We start from the raw sequence: 21957 nt of genomic DNA on the forward strand, positions 1-21957 counted from the left end.
TTACAAAAGAAACGTATATTAAGTACAATAGATTTATCTTAACATAATTATATACATCATATACTTAAACGTAATTGTTTAATAATAAACAATTTCAAGTACTTTGTTATATAAATAGTTCTTAATGTCAAATGACTATTCACATCACAAAACTAACGCTGTCATAATACGAGCCAATCTTCTTTGATCATGTCCGATGCTTTCTCCGCGATCATTATAACCGGTGCATTGGGATTACCGCTTATGATGGTGGGCATCACGCTGGCGTCCACCACCCTCAGGTTGGCGACACCGTGCACCCGCAGCCTGGGGTCCACCACCGCGCTCTGGTCGTGCTTGGGACCCATCTTGCAGGTCCCCGTCGGATGGTATATCGTAAAAGTGAAATGCTTGAGACTACACTCCCAGTACTCGTCGCTAAACAATACGTGATGTTGACAACCGGGTAACGGAATGGTGTGAGGTCGTGAGCCGTACACTTGGAAAGCCGTCGTGTTGGACAACGCGAACGCTATCTTTATACCCTCTGTCAGCACTTGGATATCCTCCTTGAACGCGAAATAATTCGGTTCCAACGACGGCGGTTGGAAGGGGTTCCTGCTTCTTAATTTCACCCAGCCGGAGCTCTTCGGACGTAGCAGCAGTGGGAGAATGGTCCAGGTTTCGGCGTTCTCTATGGGCTTGTACACGGTATTGTACACACGGTCTCGTAGATTCAGAATTTTACGAATTTGTTCGCCGCCGTCCGAATTGACCGAGCTAGGCGCAAAGTGGAATTGTATGTCGGGCCAGTCGCCGGAGGGCGGAGCGTATTTCGTGTTTACGAAAGCTAAGCCTTCCACTCCTTGTGTCGTCATCGGACCTTTTTCGTATAGAATATAGTTCATTGCCACCGCGAATGTTTGAAATCGGTCCTTTTTAAACGTAACCGGTTTGTTAACGACAAAAGTGAGTCCTCCGAGTCCGACATGGTCTTGCAAGTTGTGACCCACTTTCAGATTGGCGACTAATGGAATGCCGTGTTCTTTTAAATGGTCTGCGGGCCCGATTCCGCTCAACATCATTAATTGCGGTGTCGCTAATGCTCCGGCCGACATTATAACTTCTCGTTTTATTCGAACTTTGTGCCTTTCACCGTTCCGATAGAATTCGACTCCGTACGCTTGTTTTTTAACTGGGTTTATTAAAATTCTAGTCACCTGGGAACCCAGCGCGACGTGCAGGTTATTTCTGTGCCGAACTGGCCTCAAAAATGCCTTAGCCGTGCTACACCGACTTCCGCGCCGCATGGTCGCCTGTGTTAGCATAAACCCTGTTTGTTTTTCCCCGTTTATGTCTCGAAACTCGTAACCTAGTTCGATACCTCCTCGTAAAAACGTTACGGATAACGGTGTTCTCCACGGCGATTCTTGTACTGTTAGATAGCCTCCGGATGAATGGTACGGTGTATTCAACAAGTACGGGTTTCTGTTATCCTCAGACTTTAGGAAGTAAGGAAGTACATCTTCGTACGACCAGCCGGGATTACCGAGCGCCTCCCACAAGTCGTAATCGTTGCGGTTGCCTCTCACGTACACCATCGCATTCAGGACGCTACTTCCGCCTAGAACTTTACCTCTCGGCCAATTACAGCGATCCCCATTCATAGCGAGACAGTACGATCGATTGTGTGACGGCGTGGTTTGAAATTTCCAATCCATTTCCGACAGCTGCGTATAACCAGCCAGCGCGGGGATGTCTGATATTTCGTTCTCGTCCTGTCCAGCCTCCAGAAGCAGCACCGTCCAATTACCGATTTCTGATAATCGTGACGCTACCACTGCACCCGCCGATCCTCCGCCAACTATGACGAAGTCGTAAATTGGCATGATCTGAAATTTGAAAATAATTGAAATTAATGGAGAGTTGACAACATAATATAATTTTTTATTTTATTTCATTGTTCAATAATAATTATTGTAAGTCACAAATTATTATTATAAGACGTAAAGATTAAAATAAAATTATTCTAAAATTTATTTGATCATTTTTACTTTATACAAAACAAGCGAAATTATTATTATTAATTCGATAGATGTGTAAAATGATAGAATATACTTACAACATTGGCATCGGTGATAAACGACTCTGGATCGAACTGCTGGTATCTGAAGTAGGTGATCCCTAGCGCCAACAGCGGTATCAGCCCAAGTACGGTGATGGGCGATGGTGCCAAGCTCGCCAGCGCTCCAGCCGCCTCCATCTTCAGTTTCCCAATACATTTACTAACTTACAGTATAAAAGTAACACGTATTTACAGCTTATTCTACGTACTAAATGTCTTTGATTTAATGCTCCGTATTCTTTATGTGATCCTCGGCCGATATAATTTTTGGTGTATAATTTCTGATGCCGCTCTTCATCGGCGTCAGGGTGTCCGTCTGATATTTTTCCTTGCTCGTCTCGCAGAGGTAGCTCTTTAGTCGGGCGCTTTTGATTTCGGGCTTGTCGTCGAAGAGTATCACTTTGTACTGCTTCTCTTTCGGGATCTTGACTGGCTTGTACAACTCCTTGTTTATTCCCTTGTAGTGTTTGTTTTTATACAACGACGGACTGTAGTAGTCGCTCTTGTAGGACGCATCGGAGTCCCTCTCGTACGAGCTTGAGCCGCTCCTGTATCCGCTGCTCTCGGTCGAGGAGTTGTCGCTTCTGGAGCTGTCGGCGCTCCGTCTGGCTCTGTAGCGCCTGTACTCCGAGTCTCGCTCGCTGGTCTGATAGTTTCTGTTGACTCTGTACTGGACGGGATCCTCGTACCTCTCCGAGTACCGCTTCACTGACACATTGGAGTAGGTGCTGTTGTACGACTGTTCTTGACCCATGATGAGCCGCGCAACAGTTTTCTTGTCTCTTGAAATCGTTTTCTGAAACGAGACAAAGGAAATATTAATGATAAAGAAACAAGCAATACCATTTTCAATGATGATATATTGTAATTATTATGTTTTATTGTGATAGGATATAGCGACATGTCCTAGCATATATAACTATTTCCACGCATTGTACACAATGTCTGCTGAGAAGGCGCCAGCGACAAATAAATTATTCATTTTAATTGTGATCTTGTTTACAATGTACTATTTAAATTGCGTACATGAATCATTTTAAAATACAATTTGCTTAATGAAGTTTTTTGTTGCAGGTAATTCATGCTGAAACATTCCAGTTAGCAGTACCCGTCCTCAACAGCATAGTTAAATACTACATGATATTATAAATGTGGTAGAAATTGGTGTGTAAAACAAACAACCCTTTGAACAGAAGTTATGAAATAGCAAAACGGCGACGGAAGCTGACAGTTTCTTGTAATAACTACAATTTAGTGGTAGCGACATTTGTGCGAGTTGCAGAAGTAAAGGTCGCTAGCCTTGTAACAGTTTGTTTTGCAGTATTTACCGTTACTTGCTTATTAATTGCTGTTAAATGTTTTTTTTCGTTTTGTAAGTGTGTCGATACAATTTTTTTGAGCACGCAATTAAAATCATTAACATGCTTAAGTAATGTAAGGTGTAAATTTCGAGTTTTATATTTATTTAAATTTTTACATAGAGTTCCAATTTTACACGAATAAGTGCGCATATTGTACAGTGCCATAATACTATCATAGCAAAACACTTGATTATGTAGATAATTTTTCGTAAGGCGTTCATATTGTAGTATCTAGATAGATTTTAATTGCGTAATATAAAAAGTGTTCGATGTCTACTCGCTATATTTCGGACGGTCACGTAAAGATCTCGTGTCGTTCTGTCTATTGACTGCGGTCTAAACTTTCTCCGCCGAAATATCGTTATTTTCATTGCTTTATAAGAGCTCAGCTTAGAAATCACGTTGTAGTTAACTAGATTACGCCCGCAACTCCATTGTGCCAAAAATTGTTTATCGCGCGGGAACCGAACATTTTTCCAGGATAAAAAGTATCCTATGTCCTTTCCCGCACGCAATACTATGCGTCTCCATACCTTTTAGCGCGGTTTGGGCGTGACGAGGTATCAGACAGACAGACAGATAGACAGACCCACTTGCGCATTTATAATATTAAGTATGGACATGAAGAAGAAACTTAGTGTGTGATTGTACAGTTAAATCTAAACAATTAAATGTAGCCTATGTGATAGACATGAGCTGGTGACGAATTCGTGTTACACTCTCACTGCACGAGTGTTAATTAATGTGAACAACTTGTGTAATACCACTATACCGAGTACGCACTTTCACTCATTCTAATTTTCGTGGCTAATTCTAATAATGCTTGCTGGTAAAACTTTGTGAATGAAAATTTAAATTAGAGACTGAAAATAATTAAAATTAATTTCAGAAATAAAACTATTGTAAAAAAAATTACAGTGGGAAAGTTTTTTTTATTCACAGAAGATCTATAATAATATATTCTTTTATAAATTAAAAGTCTCATTTAGAATCAAGATGATATGTTAAATTTTTGTATGTATTCGATCCTCACACATTTTAATTTTTAGCAAAAAGAAAACAATAGCTTCGCAGACATGTATGAAATCGTATACCCATTCAAATATAGTAATTAAATAGGCATGCAAACACATGGTCTTGTGATTGTCTCCGTTCGGCACGGTTACACAAACATCCTCACCGTGTAATTAGTGACCGGTCGTGTGTGACATCACATCAGTCACACTATTGTACAGGTGCTAGCTTTGTCACCAATATTGGCGATGAGGTGCTTCTTCATAATGATCCATGCTGGCCCACTAATCGCAATTGTTACACTACCCCATCTACACAATGGCGATGGCTTGTGGTGGGCCAGCATACCTTTGTGAAGAGGCACCTTTAAAAAATAATTATTTAGAATTATAATTGTACCTATTTACATTTTAGTAAAGTTTAAGCAAAGAGTTTAGGTGTGACATAATATCAAGAGTTGCCTTGGGTAGATTTAATAAGTTGACAACAAAATCATATCGCCTGCTACCTCATTCATACAATTAATATTGGTTTGTCATAAAACATTATGCTTTATGGCCTCGTCGTAGTCGTTATATAGAAATCATTAAAAGTTTTTTTACAATAAAATCAAATTAAGGGCGTGTTTATCCATTTACAAAGATTAACCATTAAAAACATTAAATTAACCATTAAATTAACCATCCAATAAAAGTTTTAAAAAGTTTGATATTATAACGCGTTGATGTCTTTTACATGCGCCGTATTTGAGAGTGCACGAGAGATTGAAACAGAGTTAGATTAATTTGTATTGTTTAAATAATTGTGCGATGAAAAATAGTCTAGAATTATTATAAACATAATAAAATATTTGTCCTTTATACTAACTAATACTAAAATAATATATTCTTTGAATTTATACAAAGGTATTTGTTTAAACATTGGGTAGTGTTTCAATGATTATACAGCCAGTAGTTTATAGGCACTATTATACCTTCGTAACTACATTTCGATACTGATGATTCAATACATTATATTCTGCGGAAGTCATGGGTCGTAGTGACCAACCTCTTAAGGTCACTGCTGGCAGCTGACCTGACTTCACTACTAAAATGTCGTGTGCCAATATTGGGAATTGCATAATATTTGTACGCATAACAATGTTGGGGGTTATTTTTAGTGATGAGCAAAACAAGACTCAGATAGTCTTGGTTTTGGTATTTCTAGTACAATATTGGTCTTGGACTTGGTCAAATCTGCCTGATCTTGGTCTTGGATTTGGTTTTTTTAGTTTTAGGATATTCTTGGTCTCGGCATTGGTTTTTTGCAAGACCAAGACCAAGATTTTGCTCCCGATTTTGCTCATCACTTTCCTTTGTTTGTTTTTACCCCGGTGTTTTCATCAGTTTGAATCTTGGCTAGTCGGCCAAAAAGTAAGTATGTAGTTTGTTAGTTAAAATGGTTATATTGATTTTGAAAAACTTTTGTTAGGTATGTTAGTTATTTTGATAAGACAATGATTAATTGAAAGTTTCAGTACTTTAATCCCGTAGTTCGATTTTGACATTCAGTAAAGTGGCCTTTCTGCCTGATATTTTAAATAATAATAATCATTGCCATAAAATTAAGAAATATAAAGGAATGCAATAGGAAACAGAGACATTAGAATCGAATTAACATTCCAGTTTTTGGTTACTTATTGACATGATTTTGTTACGAAATGATAATATTGTGATATTTTACATTAATGATCTATTATTAAAAACCTTGAACTGAATATCTTATTTCTGTGTCGTGAAAATATGTTAAACCGCATCTCTGAAGCTGTATTTACTTGTCATGGCCTAGTATTGAAATAATTGCACTGCAATTTTCGCGTCTGTACGCTTACTAACCTTTGGCCTCTTGCATATTGCATAATTTGGGTATAAAAATATGAAGATAATATATAATTCTGCATGTCTATGAACCTAAATCAGTAACTATAAAGGATATATAAAAAATATAGGTATGTTTTGTTATGAAGTAGACATTTTTGAAGAATGTATGGTTTCATTTTATAAAATGTTGTGCACCGGTTTGTGTCTGGTCTATAAGGGCGCTGATTTCTATCTTTGCTATGTTAATCTCTCCATGGATATATAGGACGTCAAGACTAGCATTGACTTGACATCTCGACCAAATAAAGTTGGTCTGTCATCTGTCTATAAATACATTTCTCTGACGGCACACGTTCAAAGGTAAAACCGCAAATGTTTCGAGCTTAAAGTCATTGTTGTATGGTTACGTGGGTCCACACAATGATGGGAACACAAATTCACTTTTCATAGGCGAAGTAGCGTGACACACATACATGTGATGTTCCTTCAATAATTACATATTACTTATTAGCATTGCGTAGGCAGAATACTCGGTAGTTTACGTGGTTTGCTATGCACATATCCGGGTGGGATACCCATCGTTGCTATGGCCTGTTCATGTTAGATTTTTAAGCTATTGCTCCGTGAATCGTTTCAGTTCGGTCGACTTCGGCACGGTGTTTGTGTGCGTCCTACTAGACGCGAATTATAATTGCATAAGTTGATAAAAAGTGCTATGCAATAGCTTTACCGCGGCAGTCCCGGAGTGCCACATGTATTTTTTTTTTGAAAATGCACTTGATAAAGAAGAATGACATAGTTTACAGATAGACCTCTTTCGATAGACTTTGAAAATGGCGTGTTGATGTTGGGGCACAAAACGTGGTAAATGAAGACTATTTCAGGCCGAACATGGATGTGACAGTGTGGGCCTAACAGCCATGCACTGAACCCTTTACGGGCATCCGCTGGCAGGGTCGCGGTTGTGTATTCCGCGTATCCCGTGGCTCTGCCTTAAGCGGAAGAGCAGGAACAGGTTAGGGTTTTAGTGGGTATGCCCGGGCGCGGGCCCTTCGCCCCCAGGGCGTCCCACATACCTCGGTAGCCCTCACCAGACTCATTTCCCCAACGAAAAAAAACCGAACATTGATGCGGATGACGTTAATCTGCGTATAAAGATTTTTTCTGTCTTATCCTAAGTTTTGAAATCTTTAGTTAATGGTGTTAAGAAACTCGCAGAGTTGTGTAATAATGTTGGCTGCTTTAACTCGCGTTGACTTTTAAAACAAAGATATTTAATTATAGTAAGTATGACAAAACATAAATTATGTAATTTCATTTAACTGTTGTTCCTAAGTTTATGGGACTCTTGGCTCGACATGGAAATATAGTTTATTGCCCAACCAGAAACTAAATGCAAATGCATATTGTGCTGCGCTAACACACTCGCATAACGCTGAAATTAGCACCTAAAATGTCAGTGTTTCATAAGTAAGGAAGAGTCACATATTCAAATGGAGCAGTAGGACAAATGTTGATATTTTATGAGCCTTTACTCTTAATGTTTATATAAATTTTATTCTCAAAGCTAGAAACCTAACATTTTTAGGACGTATCAACAGCCTTGCCTAACAAAAATACATTTTCAATTGCAAAGTTTCTTGGGAATAGAAAAGTGTACCAGTTTAAATCATTCCAAGCACATCTATCCAGCAAATATAGCTTAATGACATCATATGTATGTAACATGTCTATAAAATTTATATACAGCGTCCTTTTTCAGTGCAGCGATGCCCTAAACTGTCAGCATTTGATGTCAGCCATTCTGATAGGATATATGAATATTCAAAACACGAACTGAGCTCTTTTATAAGCGCTATATCAAATTATCGAAATTACAATTTGGGAAACGCTAAAGTTTTGAGATAGTAATTGGTTTTTAAGATATTACTTTTGTTTAGAAAATATATAAACCGCTTACAATGTGCGATTAGTGCTGCTATAAACATAAACACTTTAAGCTTTAAGACGTGATGTGATCATTGATAACGAGTTCTTGGCATACGTATGAACTTAACGGGAACGTGAACAGTTAGGTATTTCAATAAAATATGATTCGAATTTAAAAATATTTTCCTTAGAAGTGAAATCTTTTGTCCTTCGATATGACTTTTTCAGGAAGTGCGAACAAAATATGCTTTTTAAGTTTTATATGAATATCTAGCTGTCCCGGAGAACGCCATATAAAGTATTTCGCCCGTATTATTTTATTGAAGTGACTAAACAAGTATGTCACCATGGCAACGTCCATCGCTATCCCGTGGCACAAACAATGGTCGCCGTCAGTCTCGAGTTGTAATAATTTACTATTATTTATTCAACAAATGCACTTATCAATATAAAAAGTACCCAGTAGCCGATTCTCAGACCCACTGAATCTAATATATAAAATTTGGTTAAAATCATTAAAGCCGTTTCCGTGACTAACATTGTGACACGAGAATTTAATATATAAGATTAAAACTGAGGCAATGATAAATCTTCTGACCGAGTGGGGTGCTATTCTCGGTCAGGCCAAAGCTCACTGCAGTCATTACAGCGCGATTGGATTATGCGCTATTTGGTCCATGCATTGAGAGAGGCCTATGTCCAGCAGTGGACGACTATAGGCTGAAATTATGATGATGATGGTCCGACATATTGTTTAATTCCAGGGGTTCCCGAACTTATTTTGTCTACTGCCCAGTTTGAGAACAAATTATTTTATGTCACCCCCCAAGACTACATAACGCCCCCATTTTTTCTGGGTCCCACACCACACACCTTCAGACCTTCAGCGCCCACAAGGGGGCGTTATCGCCCACTTTGGGAAAGGCTGATCTAGTCAGTTCTTATTATATAATCAGCTTTTATTATATTTTCATGTTTAGTCCTAGCCTGAATCTGGGTTAAATTAATCATAAATAAAGCAGCCAGCACCAGCAGGTGTGGGTACGTGCGCGGGCACATGTCCGACGCGTCCGATCAAAATCATGACCGACTTTATTCGGACTGACCGTCCAACGGGGACGCCGCCTTCGATTCTGCGAGTTAACGTGGGTGCACATTTTTGACCCTAATCACATAAAAATAAAGTTTAAATTGCTTTGATGCGTAATGTGGACCGGGCGAGCGATTGACATTAAATTGATATACTTATTGTTTTCTCTCACATGAGAAAGTCGCATGTAAGAAGGACTGTATGGTTTTACTTTCCGTTGTAGACTGTTCTCGAAGGAAAAGCTTACAAAAATCTTTTATAATTACATAATTTTAAAATGTAACGTTACTATGTAGTATAATACTATAGAGTTTAATATGCTTATCTCCTTAAGAATAGAGGAATTCCGAAACGACACCTTAACATATTTTATGAAGACATTCAATAAAGGCCAGGGCCCTGAAACGAACATTACAAGCTGGCTATTTCCTAAATGTTATTATTATTTTTAACAAAAAATTAAAACCGACTTCCAAGTTAAAATAATAATAATATGAACTAACAAGCATTAAATAACTCTTACTCTATAATAGTGCCTTTTTCAGAATTCTAAATCTCAACTATTTCTGTACATACTACAGTCTTCATTATTTTGAAGTCGGTACCAGCTAATTTAATCGTGAGTTTAGTCAATGTCAGAATATCTGAAGCTTTTGGGACTGGTACCGACTTCAAAGTAATGAAGACTGTAGTATGTACAGAAATAGTTGAGATTTAGACGAATTCTGAAAAAGGCACTATTATAGAGTAAGAGTTATTTAATGCTTTTTAGTTCATATTATTATTATTTTAACTTGGAAGTCTGTTTTAATTTTTTGTTAAAAATAATAATTTCACTCTTTTTAGTTATCTACAAGATAAGGTTTTATGCGTAAGTAACCACTACGAATGTTAACTATTCACATTATGTTACGCTTGCAGTTATTTAAGCGATGCTGCAATTTCCAAACTTTTATCTTTAAAGGTTCAGGAGTTCTGTTCAGTGCCATCGGATCAAGAGACACCTTCGTATGAAATTTCACTTATTTGTAACATATTATATGTTTAAGTTACTAGAAACAACTTCTTAATCACTATGTGTGTTAAAATAAATTTCAAGGATTTACCTCGACTGCTCATAGATCCCATCATCAGATCTCCACTTTAGTAATTGTTATACAAAATTTAGATTATATCCTATGCAACAACACAAGAATTTTAAAAATCAGTCCACAAACAGCGAAACAATCATCAAAAACATCAGCTTCGATGCAAAGTATCACGAAAAGAACCAAAAATTGGGTCATAATGTGATGACCCATGGTATAATTATGTTTGTGATGATGATGATTAATCAAATTGATTTATTGGCTTATGCTTTCAGTGGTTTAACAACGCTGAAATCCCCGAACCTGTATCTATAAGGATTCAAAAGTTCTGTTGGGTATCTCCGGATCCAGGGTTCAACCTGGTGTGAAATCTTACTTTTTGGTAGCATTTACCTCAAATGCTTCAGAAAAAGTCAAAATCACTATATGCTTCCATACAAATTTCAAGGAGTCCTCTCGATTCTTCATGGATCCCATCATCAGATCACCACTTTTGTGAATATGGTACCAAATTCGAGCTAAACCCTATACAACACAAAAATAATTTTGAAAATCGGACCATAAACGACTGAGTAATCGTTGAACATACAAAAAAATAAAAGATACATACAGCCGAACGTATTACCTCCTCCTTTTTGGAAGACGGTAAAAAAAAAAAACTATTATCTATGAAACTGTAGGTATGTTTTCAAAAAATATCGGTAAGTAACTACTTCACAAAGTTGTCGGATTGTAATATTAGTTGAAAAAAATCCAAGAACATTAATAAGTTATGGCATCAGTTATAACAGAGGTATGTATGTGATGAGACAATTAAACAATTATATAAAAGTGAACATCAAATATTACGCCACTACTAGACCAGTGTCAAGTCTGATTTGTATTCAGTATAAACATATTGCTCAATTATTGTATAAACGTTTTGTAATCTCGTCTATTCCGTGCGAAGACGTGCGGCTAAGCATGCGGCTTATTTTGTCGTCGTCGTTACGTCGATTGTTGTTAGTTGTTCTTTAATAAGACTTAAGATATATCTCTATAAATATTGCTTGCTTTAACGCGAATACCTTTCAGTTTTGAGTACTTGCAGATTTTGTAGTAGAATAAAATATATATATAGGTAATAATTACAATAACATTAAATATTAAAAACGCTTTATCATACGTTGCTTAGAATTTCAACTTTATTTTCTATGGTAACCCTCTTAGTAATGTACCCATGTAACATACAGTTGGTATTGATTTCCAGTTAAAGAAGAAAATGATTAAGATAGGCAAAGGATTAAGATTAATGCCAACTAGTCTAAAAATTTTTTTTCTAAAGTTACGTCTTCATTTAACGCACCAGGCGCGTTGAACGGTAAACAAAATTGACCTCTAAAGGAGTGAGCACACTGAGACGGGCCGTGCCGGGACTCAGCGTGCCGGGACGCATCGCAAAAATCCGCCTCCATACAATTTGCATGGAAGCGGATGCGCGTATCGCACACTGTGCCGGGGCGCATCGGCGCGGATTTTTGCTCGGTGGATTTCCGTCAATGCGACACGGCCCGACAAGACCCGCTGCGCCCCGGCAACAGTGTGCTATAGCAAGCGGCGCGCGGATGTGATGCGATGCGGCCCGGCAAGCCTCGGCTCAAAATCAGTCAATGCATTGCGCCCCGACCCGTCCCGGCACGCCCCGGCACAGTGAGCGTTAAAATTTGCGCTGCGCTGCGCCCCGACCTGCCCGGCACGCGCCCACAAAGTGTGCGCGAACCTTAAGATGTGTGCAATACCTGTCTAAATGTGGTCATGAAATATGTGTTAATATAATGTCGAAGAAGGTGAGCGACTGAGATTGCCACTTAACGGATTGAGCAAGAAAGTGCACAGCCATGAAACCTGTTTTATTTTAAAATTTGCGTTTGCGCTCATATAGTAAACTATTAGAAAGTAAAAATAATACCAAACAGTTATTTTATTCAAATTCTACGTAATAATGAGTTGGAAAATGGCTTGTTTCTACGGTTTTCGCGTTCAGTACAGACATTATTATTTAATACCTCAATCGTGGGCATGGCAGACACAATAGATTTTCAATTGTTATGCGGCAGCCGGCTGCCGTTTGGGGATTGATTGTTTGATTGATTAATGTGATGTTCCAACTATGTTTCAAATATCGCCTCCTTTTTCATTCATTACAAAGTTGACCTTAAAAATAAGAGTATTTATTCATTTGAGTAACCAAGGTATGAAAGCTTCTCTAGGTCAGTGATAATCAAAGAGAGAAAGAGACAGATAGAGCCCTAAATTGTTTTGATGACTATTAATTGTATGATGATGCACTGATTGCAATGAGAATAAAACGTAGGGCATGGAATCTGGACGGACCGGTGAGGAGGCAGGGTGAAATTTACTTTCTATTGTGTTCATACTTCATAACAGTACCATGCGATACGCGGGATTAAAGGACCTTCGTTTATTTTATGAAAAGTCATTTTAATTAATGAGACTAAGTTGAGATGTGGTCAACGTCATTGGAACTTTAGTGTTTTTTTTAATTTACAATATGATTCGTCTATGGACTTTTCGACCATATCCTTTTTTGTCTTTAAAGAGAGAACTTGAAAGGTTGAGGGATCTAATATTATGTGATTGGTATGAGTTGCTGACGAAGCTGACTTACGACTTTCGACCTTCATTTATCCAAATTATGATTTATTACCCTTCACTAATCATATTTACCAAATTATGATTTGTAACCTAGTGTATCTACGAAGGTACACTAACCTTGGTACAATAGTAAAGAACCTAGTGTACCTGCTAAGGTTTCTCTAATATTCATGCACCTTTTCGATTCTTGAGAGAAGGCCGTTGACACATTGACTAAACAAACAAACAACATTAGGGTCTACATCTACTTTAAAAGTGTTACTAATTCGACAACGTAAACTCTAAAATTACACTCATACCTAGGAATGACTATAGATGTAACTATAAACAGTAATTACAACGACTTATGCAATTTAATGAACTGATATAATCGTCTTGTCTATAGCCGCTTACCACTGTTGGTAACCAGCCGCGGCCTTCTAGATGCGAATCTTCAAATTACTGATGAGTTGTTCAAAGTTGGGACATTTCGGTTTGGTAACCAATGAAAACAACTAAGTTTGGTTTAATAATAATAGGTGATTATATGGGGACATTCCTCTTCAAGAAGCTAAAGTAGTTAATTTTTTGGTATGAGTTTTTGTTTTTCTAAGGCTCTAAGCCTTATTAACATGGGGAAATGCTTTACGCATCCCCAGCTAATTGGGGATATGTGCCGGGGTATGTGGGACTCTCCGGGCGTACGGTTTACCCACTAGAGTTGCGACCTGCGGGTACGATAGAACCTACCGCATGTGTTTGTCTAAGTCTCAGAAAATATGGCCTATATAATATACTTCTAGCACATTTTTAACACCTCCATCGTGGGTATCGCAGACACAATAGGTTTTCAATTGTTATGCGGCAGCCGGCTGCCGCTTGGGGATTGTTGTGTTAAAGCGTCATTTTGGATGTCAACTAAGTCATGGAATATGAGATATTATGGTGTAATGGAAACCAGGAACCGTCTTCTAACGATTGTATGAAGTTACTAGCTGTCAGATTAATGCTATATCCAGCCGGGCAGTGGTCACGGTAGCTTGCCATCGGTTATGTACAGTTACACGAGACATCATCACTATCAGCCATATGCCTAGGCATAGTTTGGAATCCATCATCAAGTATATAGTCTTGAGATCAGGGATAGAAAATGTTATACCAGAATATCGATAGAGTTAATCAAATTTTACACACTTTATCGAACGATAAGTATATACAAATAATACCTGTCTATTTAATAATCAGCATTACTCTGAAATTGACTGATGCTATAGAACTTAACGCCCTTAAATAGTGGTAAAATGAGTAAACAAATCGCCATATATGAATTTTCGCGTAAAAAAGGTTGCGGTATCATTAGACCTTTAGGTAAGATTTCTAATGATTACAACTAAATCCTAGGCTACGTGACCTAAAGTGTAACAGGGCTTCGAGACTCGACTCTTCTTCGAGTTAGAATGTTGTAAGCTCTCGAATCTCCGTAAGATAAATTAAAAAGAAAGCAGCAGATTGAGCTTTCGCAGACTAAAATTTTTTTTTATTGTTACGAATAGATTGCGTCCAGTATTGATCATATTAGGGCGTACTTTAAAAAAGAAATGTTATATTGTATCACATATGAAAATTTATTACCTGAAATCCATTTTTCTGCTGAATAAAAAATCAAAGGAGATGAAGTCGGTCACAACACAATCGGCACAATATATGTGAATCACAGTTCTAGAATACGGCCATATAAAACGTTCACCGATAGAAAGCCACGTCCGGTACTTTCGTGAGAGGCGTGCGCTGGACTGCCGCGGTGGTTGGCGAGTGGCTGCACGCCTGTCCGATATCAATCCGATATATTCGTCGTCGTATGTAAATTGAGCGCCTGTATAAAAGGAGATGTTGTTGCGCAGATATAACCGAATATCTGCGCATATATCGAGCATCAGGAGCCGTCGATTCTCCGAGATAATAACTAACCTACAAGACATAGGGACCTTGTAGTCCCTTTGTTCTGTTTAAAGATTTTTTCCAATGTTAGTATGTTACATTAGGTTTTTATATGTTACTAGATGACGCCCGCAACTCCGTTGCGTCAAATTTAGCTTATCGTTTGGGAAACGTACATTTTTCGGGGATAAAAAGTATCCTATGTCCTTTCCTGGGTCTCAAAGTATCTCCATACCAAATTTCAGCAAAATCGGTGCAGTGGTTTGGGTATGAAGAGGTAACAGACAGACAGACACACTTTCACATTTATAATATTAGTATGGATGACACAAAAATATCTAGAACTACAACTAAAGCCATATGAACCATAATATTACGGTTTGTCTTGACCTAGTCTGCCCTGTGCCAAAAACATAAGCACCTGTTAAGTTTTTATAATATCTATATTATACTAGCTGTCCCGGCAAATGTTGTTTTGCCATATAAAGTATTTCGCCCATAATATTATTTTATTGAAGTGACTAAATAAGTATGGCACCATGGCAACGTCCATCGCTATCCCGTCGCACAAACAATGGTCGCCGTCAGTCTCGAGTTGTAATAATTTACTATTATTTATTCAACCAATGCACTTATCAATAAAAAAAAAGTAGCCAGTAGCCGATTCTCAGACCTACTGAATACGCATATAAAATTTGGTAAAAATCAGTTAAGCCGTTTCGGAGGAGTACGGTAACTAACATTGTGACACGAGAATTTTATAAACAATACAAGATAAATACTATGATAAAACATAAATTTTTTTAACAAATAAAACATTACACACACTAAGAGATTTTGATTGACAAGCCTATACACACGTGATACGAATTGTACTCTTTTATTCATGGTTGAAGTCTGTTGTCAAATTGAAAAAAAATTTAGTTTTTTTATTGAATCTTAAATACTCTTAGACAATTATTACTATCGATCTCTACTTTATATAAATAAACTTTTCAAATTTAATTTATTATGAGTCTTATATTGATCTTATGATTATATAATTTGCATAGTTTAAAAATATAAGTTATGTGTGTGTAATTATTATGAAGTCTTCTAGCTTAAAGCGCCATCTTTTGTGGTTCAATTGAACCTACTGTTAACATAGAGTGACTGTATGTCGACACATATAACTCAAACATAGCATTTACAACTGGTCACTGACACTAAGTAGTTCCGAGTTATGTAGAGAGAGGACGCTGCTTCTATAGTTATGATCTATACTCAGAGATGGCGTGAGAGCGCATGTAAACTTAAATGCCCTTTTGTTAATTTTTAAATGATATGTATTTTAATGTTATACTTGTGAAAGTAATAATATAAATATCACGCATTGTTATTTCGAAATGCATTGTTATATTTTTTAAGCAAAAATGTTTTCATGAAATGAAGGTTTAATGTATAATTATATTAACTAGAAATCGCCCAATGGTCGAAATTCGAACTTAGTTTCAACGACACAGATACTATCTATATTTTGTAAAAAAAAAATTGACTTTATGATATTTTTTTCAACTCTTGTCTCTGGGACTCAGCTGATCTCAGACTGGCCGTGTAAGCATCATTGTCTAATAGTATCTCAGATTCAATAAAAAAACTATAATCCATTTTCAATTTGTCAATTTGTTGTCAACAGACTTCAACCATTAATAAAAGAGTATAAATTATAATTCGTATGTATAGGCTTGTCACTCAAAAATCTGTCATCTTTCCTAGTGTGTGTGTTGTAGTGTGTGTAATATTTTATTTGTTAAAAAAAATTATGATAAAAGCATAATTTCAAAATAATATTAGCTCGATGCACTCCTTCACCATACAAACTTTAACTGTGCAAAATTTCATTCACCTACGTTTCTCCATTTTTCGTCAAAAGGGATACAAAGTAAAATTGAACTTATGCTTTTATCATAAATTTTTTTAACAAATAAAACATTACACACACTAGGAGATTTTGATTGACAAGCCTATACACACGAAATGTACTTACTCTTTTATTTATGATTGAAGTCTGTTGTCAAATTGAAAATAGATTTAGTTTTTTACCGACCGCTATAGTTAGACTTCTGTCACAGATTGTGTATTTCTTTAGCCGCTATAACAACAAGTACAAAAAACAAACAAAAAAGATAATATTAATAAACTAGACGTTCCGCGCGGCTTCGCCCGCGTAAATTAGATATTTCACAGACAAATTAGTCCACAAAAATAGCCTTTGATCCTCCACGTGGTCTACTTCTTATCTATGCCAAATTTAGCCCTTTTGTATGTTTTGCCGCATTATACTAAAACTACTAGACTGATGTTGATTATTGGTACCATAATAATTTTTAGAAAACTGCCATTAGAATGCCAAATCATTTCTATTACCATCGTTACTAAAATGTTTTATCAATTGCCAATAAATTAGGCGTGAATGACGAACCTGATCATCATACAAAATGTTTACAAAATATACCATCGAGGAAATTGATTGCTAGGCATATTTTGACGGACCAACGCCATTTGGTCGGATCATGTAATTTCAATGTTAATTATGATCTGTCGGTTGGGTTTGACGTAACGCGACCAAACTACGTAGGAATCAACTTCTCTGATAGTACATACATGTAGATGATGATGTATATAATTATGTTGATTAACATGTTGTTATGTATAGTTTGCAAACATTTTGTGTGTTGGTCAATAGTCGGTGTGGGTCACACATGATGTATGAGTTATGACGTTTTGGCGTAAATAAGTTAACTAATTCAGTTAAAGTGGCCGCGTAATCGAGAAATCGCGAGAGAAAGATCGATGCTCGCTCTAAAGAGTCAATTTTGAATTACGCAAAACTGTACGTTGGGTTGACCACACGTCAGCCAAAATATAGGACACTATTAATTTATCACTTAGTTGACACAGTGTTTAATATTTCACAGTATCCTATTTACTTAATACAATATATTTGGTAGTTTATAGGTGCAGCTTGATAATAATAATCTTTTTAATAAGTATAGATAATCTAGTTTAAAAATACTTATCATATTAGTTGCATAAAAATGCAGCCCTTATGGAAAACTAAGTAATTGAAAATAAGCCTTAATACATAGTTTAAAGTATCTACTTTGAAAGTTAATACTATGAATTTTTCAAAGTACTTACATATTTTATACCATGTATTAAGGCTTATTTCTTATTTGTTATAACTCTTTGGTATTTTCTGAAACATGATGCATTATATAGTAAGAAGATTTCGTGAATTTCAAGAAAGCTTGTTTTACAATTGTCTCAAATCCTCCGTAAATGATGGTGACACTATTCGACAAATCATTGACACGTGGTCTGCAGCGGACGTGTGTCGTGTGTACATGAGGCATTGTTTACCCGGACCGGTAAAAGTAATTATGTCTTTTTCATTAGCATTTCCTCGTATATTTTACTTCAAGTTACCGTGTCAGGTGTCTATACTAATATTATTAACTAGATGACGCCCGCACCTCGATTGCACAGAAGATCGTTTATCGCGCGAGAACTGTACATTTTTCCGGGATAAAAAGTACAATATGTGGTTTCCCAGGACTCAAACTATCTCCATACCAAATTTCATCAAAATCAGTTCAGCGGCTTAGGTGTGAAGAGGTAACAGACAGACAGACACAATTTCGTATTTATCATATTAGTATGGACATGGAAGTATGGACTATGGATATTGTTTGCTTGCATTGAATGCTGAATAGGCTTTGTTGACATAGATGTATTTTTTTTATTAAATAAGGGGGCAAACGAGCAGACGGGTCACCTGATGGTAAGCAACTACCGTCGCCCATGGACACTCGCAACATCAGAAGAGCTGCAGGTGCGTTGCCGGCCTTTTAAGAGGGAATACGCTCTTTTGTTGAAGGTTTGCAGGTCGTATAGATCCGGAAATACTGCTGGTGAGAGTTCGTTCCAGAGTTTTACAGTGCGCGGCAGAAAGTTACGAGAAAAACGCACTGTGAAAGACTGCCACTCATCAAGGTGATAAGGATGGTATGTTTTTCGCGTGGGACGATAGCGAAAAGTTGCAGGTGGTATGATTCCGAACAATTCCTCAGAGCACTCCCCGTGATACAACCGATAGAGGATGCAGAGTGAAGGTGCATCTCGGCGTAATTCCAAGGGGTCCAATCTGTGTGAAACACTATGGCAGTCAACAATTCGAGCGGCCCTTCGTTGGATACGATCCAGAGGGAGCAGTTGGTATTTTGGCGCCCCTGCCCAGAGATGAGAACAATATTCCATATGAGGCCGAACCTGCGCCTTGTAGAGTTGTAGGCGTTGTTCCGGACTGAAGTACTGTCTCGCTCTGTTAAGAACACCAAGCTTTTTCGAGGCTAATTTGGCCTTACCCTCTAGATGATATCGGAACTGGACTTCGCTCGATATGTTGACGCCAAGTATCTCAATGCTAGGGGAGATGGTTAAAGTTACGTCTACCCCATTCAGAGACCTTCTCCAATGAATTCTCCACCTTAGACACAAGTTCGTTTCGACTCTCAGTGACATTTTGCCGAGAAATATTAGGGGAGCCGGTATATCACCTGTACTATCATCCGCATAGCAATGAATGCCGTAGGTTTATAACATGTCATTGATATCTGCATATGAATAGAGTAGGCTATAGCACACAGCCCTGAGGGACACCAGCATCAACAGAATGAGTTTCCGAGCATTCGCCGTCAACTACGACCTTTATGCTTCTGTCTGCTAAGAAACTAGTGACCCACTTACATAATTTTTCGGGCAGCCCGTATGATGGAAGCTTTGATAGCAGCGCTTTATGCCAAACCCGATCAAAGGCCTTCGCAATGTCCAAACTAATAGCCAATGCCTCTCCCTTCGATTCAATTGCCTGAGCCCAACGATGAGTCAGGTATGCCAAGAGATCACCAGCCGAGTGACCCTTACGGAACCCGTATTGTTTGTCGCTTAGTAATCCCTGGCCGTCCAAGTATCGAAGAAGCTGGCTATTGATAATGGATTCCATTATCTTCGAGAAGAGAGAGGTTATAGCGATTGGTCTGTAGTTGGAAGGATTTGAGCAATCACCTTTTTTGGGAATCGGGTGCACCAAGGCTATCTTCCAGGAAGCCGGGACGATGCCAGTTGAATAGAAGAGCCGAAAAAGACGCGTCAAGACCGGAGCCAACTCTGGAGCACACTTTTTCAACACAATAGGCGGGATTTCGTCAGGCCCACTCGACTTTTGAATATCAAGGGAACGGAGGGCTTTTCGCACTAAGCGCTAATGAAACCGAATATCCGACATGATGCTCGTGCATCGCGGTATGGTCGGCGGTTTCTGCCCCCCGTCATCCAGGGTCGAGTTTGACGCAAAGAGCCTGCCCAGAAGATCGGCTTTGTCTTTTGCGTCCTGGGCCAACGATCCATTTACTACGTGTAGGGATGGTAGGGTTGGCTTGCAGAAATTTCCTTCAATAGCTTTGGCCAGACACCAGAATGCACGGGTTCCTGAGGGGAGGCGCTCAAGTCTCTTGCCAATTCTATTGACGTGCTGTTGCTTTGCCCGAGTAATCTATTTCTTGAGGGACCTAGAGGCAAGGTTGTACTCCTTTTCATATGTGCTGGTATTTAAATCCCGAACAGACACTGCGTTGGCCCAGGATTGGTAAGCCTCCTGCTTCCGGCGAGAAGCTTTTTTGGGGGATGAACCAAACCAGGGACGAAATCTGCCGCCAGTTGGCACTACAAAGGTCGGAATGAAAAGTTCCATCCTCTGCATCACCACATCGGCAACAGAGTTGGCAGTGTTGTCGGGATCATCCGGCGAGAAGCACACGTGCCCCCAAGGATAGGATGCAAAAAACGACCGCATCCCATCCCAGTCTGCTGACTTGTAGTGCCACACACGACGGTATTTAACGGCACGCTGTCTTAACACCGTCGTAAGAGAAGACAACAGAGAAGAATAATATAGGCTACTTTCTATTGTGCGAAAATGCACGGTTCCAATGTAGTTCATAAAATAAAAATTGATTAATCGGAAAATGATAAAAATAAATAAGGAAAAACTAAACACAACTTCTATAAAAGATGTTGCTTCTATGAAGGAAGAAATTAAACGTACCGTGGTCAATCGATTTAAAACTGTGACCTACACAGTGTACAGCGATATTATAGAATATAGACAGTGCCTGTACTACATCCATGAGTGTTTGTCTGTCTGTCTGTCTGCCTGTGTAGTGTGTATCTTTCCCGGGAAAGGATATAATATTATAGTTTTTATCACGCAAAAATCTACGGTATTAAAGTTGTGCCCAACATGTCAACATTGTAATAAACTACGCTATAGACTATGCTATATTATAGACTACGCTATATTTTTAGACCAGCAAAATATAGCGGCATTTTAGACCAGCGGCTTTCAAACTTTCAAACTTTTTGGTAGCGGAACCCTTTTAAGTAGCCCTAGCATGGCCACCAGTAGAAATGCGAAAGTATAGACAAACTGTGGAGATAAACTTAAGGTGCCCTTCCGATCTTTCTTCGTTCCGAAAAATTCAATTAAAATGTCACTTTATAACAGACTATAGTCCTAAAAATTCAAATAATGTCTTATTTTATGACATATACTATACGAGTAATCTGTTACAAAGTAGCATTTTAATTGAATTTTTGTCGGTCGTGATTAGCCGCGGTAAAGATCGGAACGGCACCTTAAGTTTATGTCCACAGTTTGTCTATACTTTCGCATTTCTACTGGTGGCCATGCTAGGGCTACAGAAGTGACATTTTTGACTGACACAAATGTTGGTCCTTAAAAACATCTCTATGTTGAAGTCTGATGACATTTCTAAAAACAATTTACGTATCGCTTGCGGAGCCCCTATAGGGCTTTTGCGGAGCACCGGGTTTCCGCGGA

The 21957-nt window shown here is 38.1% G+C and overlaps 3 protein-coding genes across 5 annotated transcripts in view; 1 reads left to right on the forward strand and 2 right to left on the reverse strand.

The window, feature by feature from the left end:
* LOC121727860 (glucose dehydrogenase [FAD, quinone]-like) lies at window positions 1-2330 on the reverse strand. Its single transcript, XM_042115897.1, has 2 exons — window positions 2102-2330; window positions 1-1871 (listed from the first exon to the last, which is right to left on the reverse strand). Exons 1-2 carry the CDS (start codon window positions 2240-2242, stop codon window positions 162-164), a joined length of 1851 nt encoding a protein of 616 aa, XP_041971831.1. The 5' UTR covers window positions 2243-2330; the 3' UTR covers window positions 1-161.
* LOC121727862 (flotillin-2) overlaps window positions 1-21957 on the forward strand; it is a 235204-nt gene that overhangs the window by 113292 nt on the left and 99955 nt on the right. The window lies entirely within an intron of this gene.
* Window positions 2238-21957, reverse strand: part of LOC121727863 — a 26765-nt gene continuing 7045 nt past the window's right edge. The window contains exons 1-2 of one of the 3 annotated variants that reach the window (XM_042115903.1): window positions 14712-14884; window positions 2238-2900 (exon numbers count right to left, since the gene is read on the reverse strand). In XM_042115903.1, coding sequence (XP_041971837.1) covers window positions 2328-2858 — 531 coding nt within the window. In that variant the 5' untranslated portion in view covers window positions 2859-2900; window positions 14712-14884 and the 3' untranslated portion in view covers window positions 2238-2327. Of the gene's footprint in view, window positions 2901-4660; window positions 4667-14711; window positions 14885-21957 lie in introns of those variants that run through there. The other 2 variants (XM_042115905.1, XM_042115904.1) reach the window with 2 other exon arrangements.

This window comes from Aricia agestis, chromosome 6 (genome assembly GCF_905147365.1).
Source record: "Aricia agestis chromosome 6, ilAriAges1.1, whole genome shotgun sequence".
Taxonomy (NCBI): domain Eukaryota; kingdom Metazoa; phylum Arthropoda; class Insecta; order Lepidoptera; family Lycaenidae; genus Aricia; species Aricia agestis.

Coding starts and splice junctions, on each gene's coding strand:
- LOC121727860 (XM_042115897.1), bottom strand. CDS start 2,242: ATGGAGGCGGCTGGAGCGCTGGCGAGCTTGGCACCATCGCCCATCACC. Junction 1,872..2,101: donor TTATCACCGATGCCAATGTT/GTAAGTATATTC, acceptor TTCAAATTTCAG/ATCATGCCAATTTACGACTT.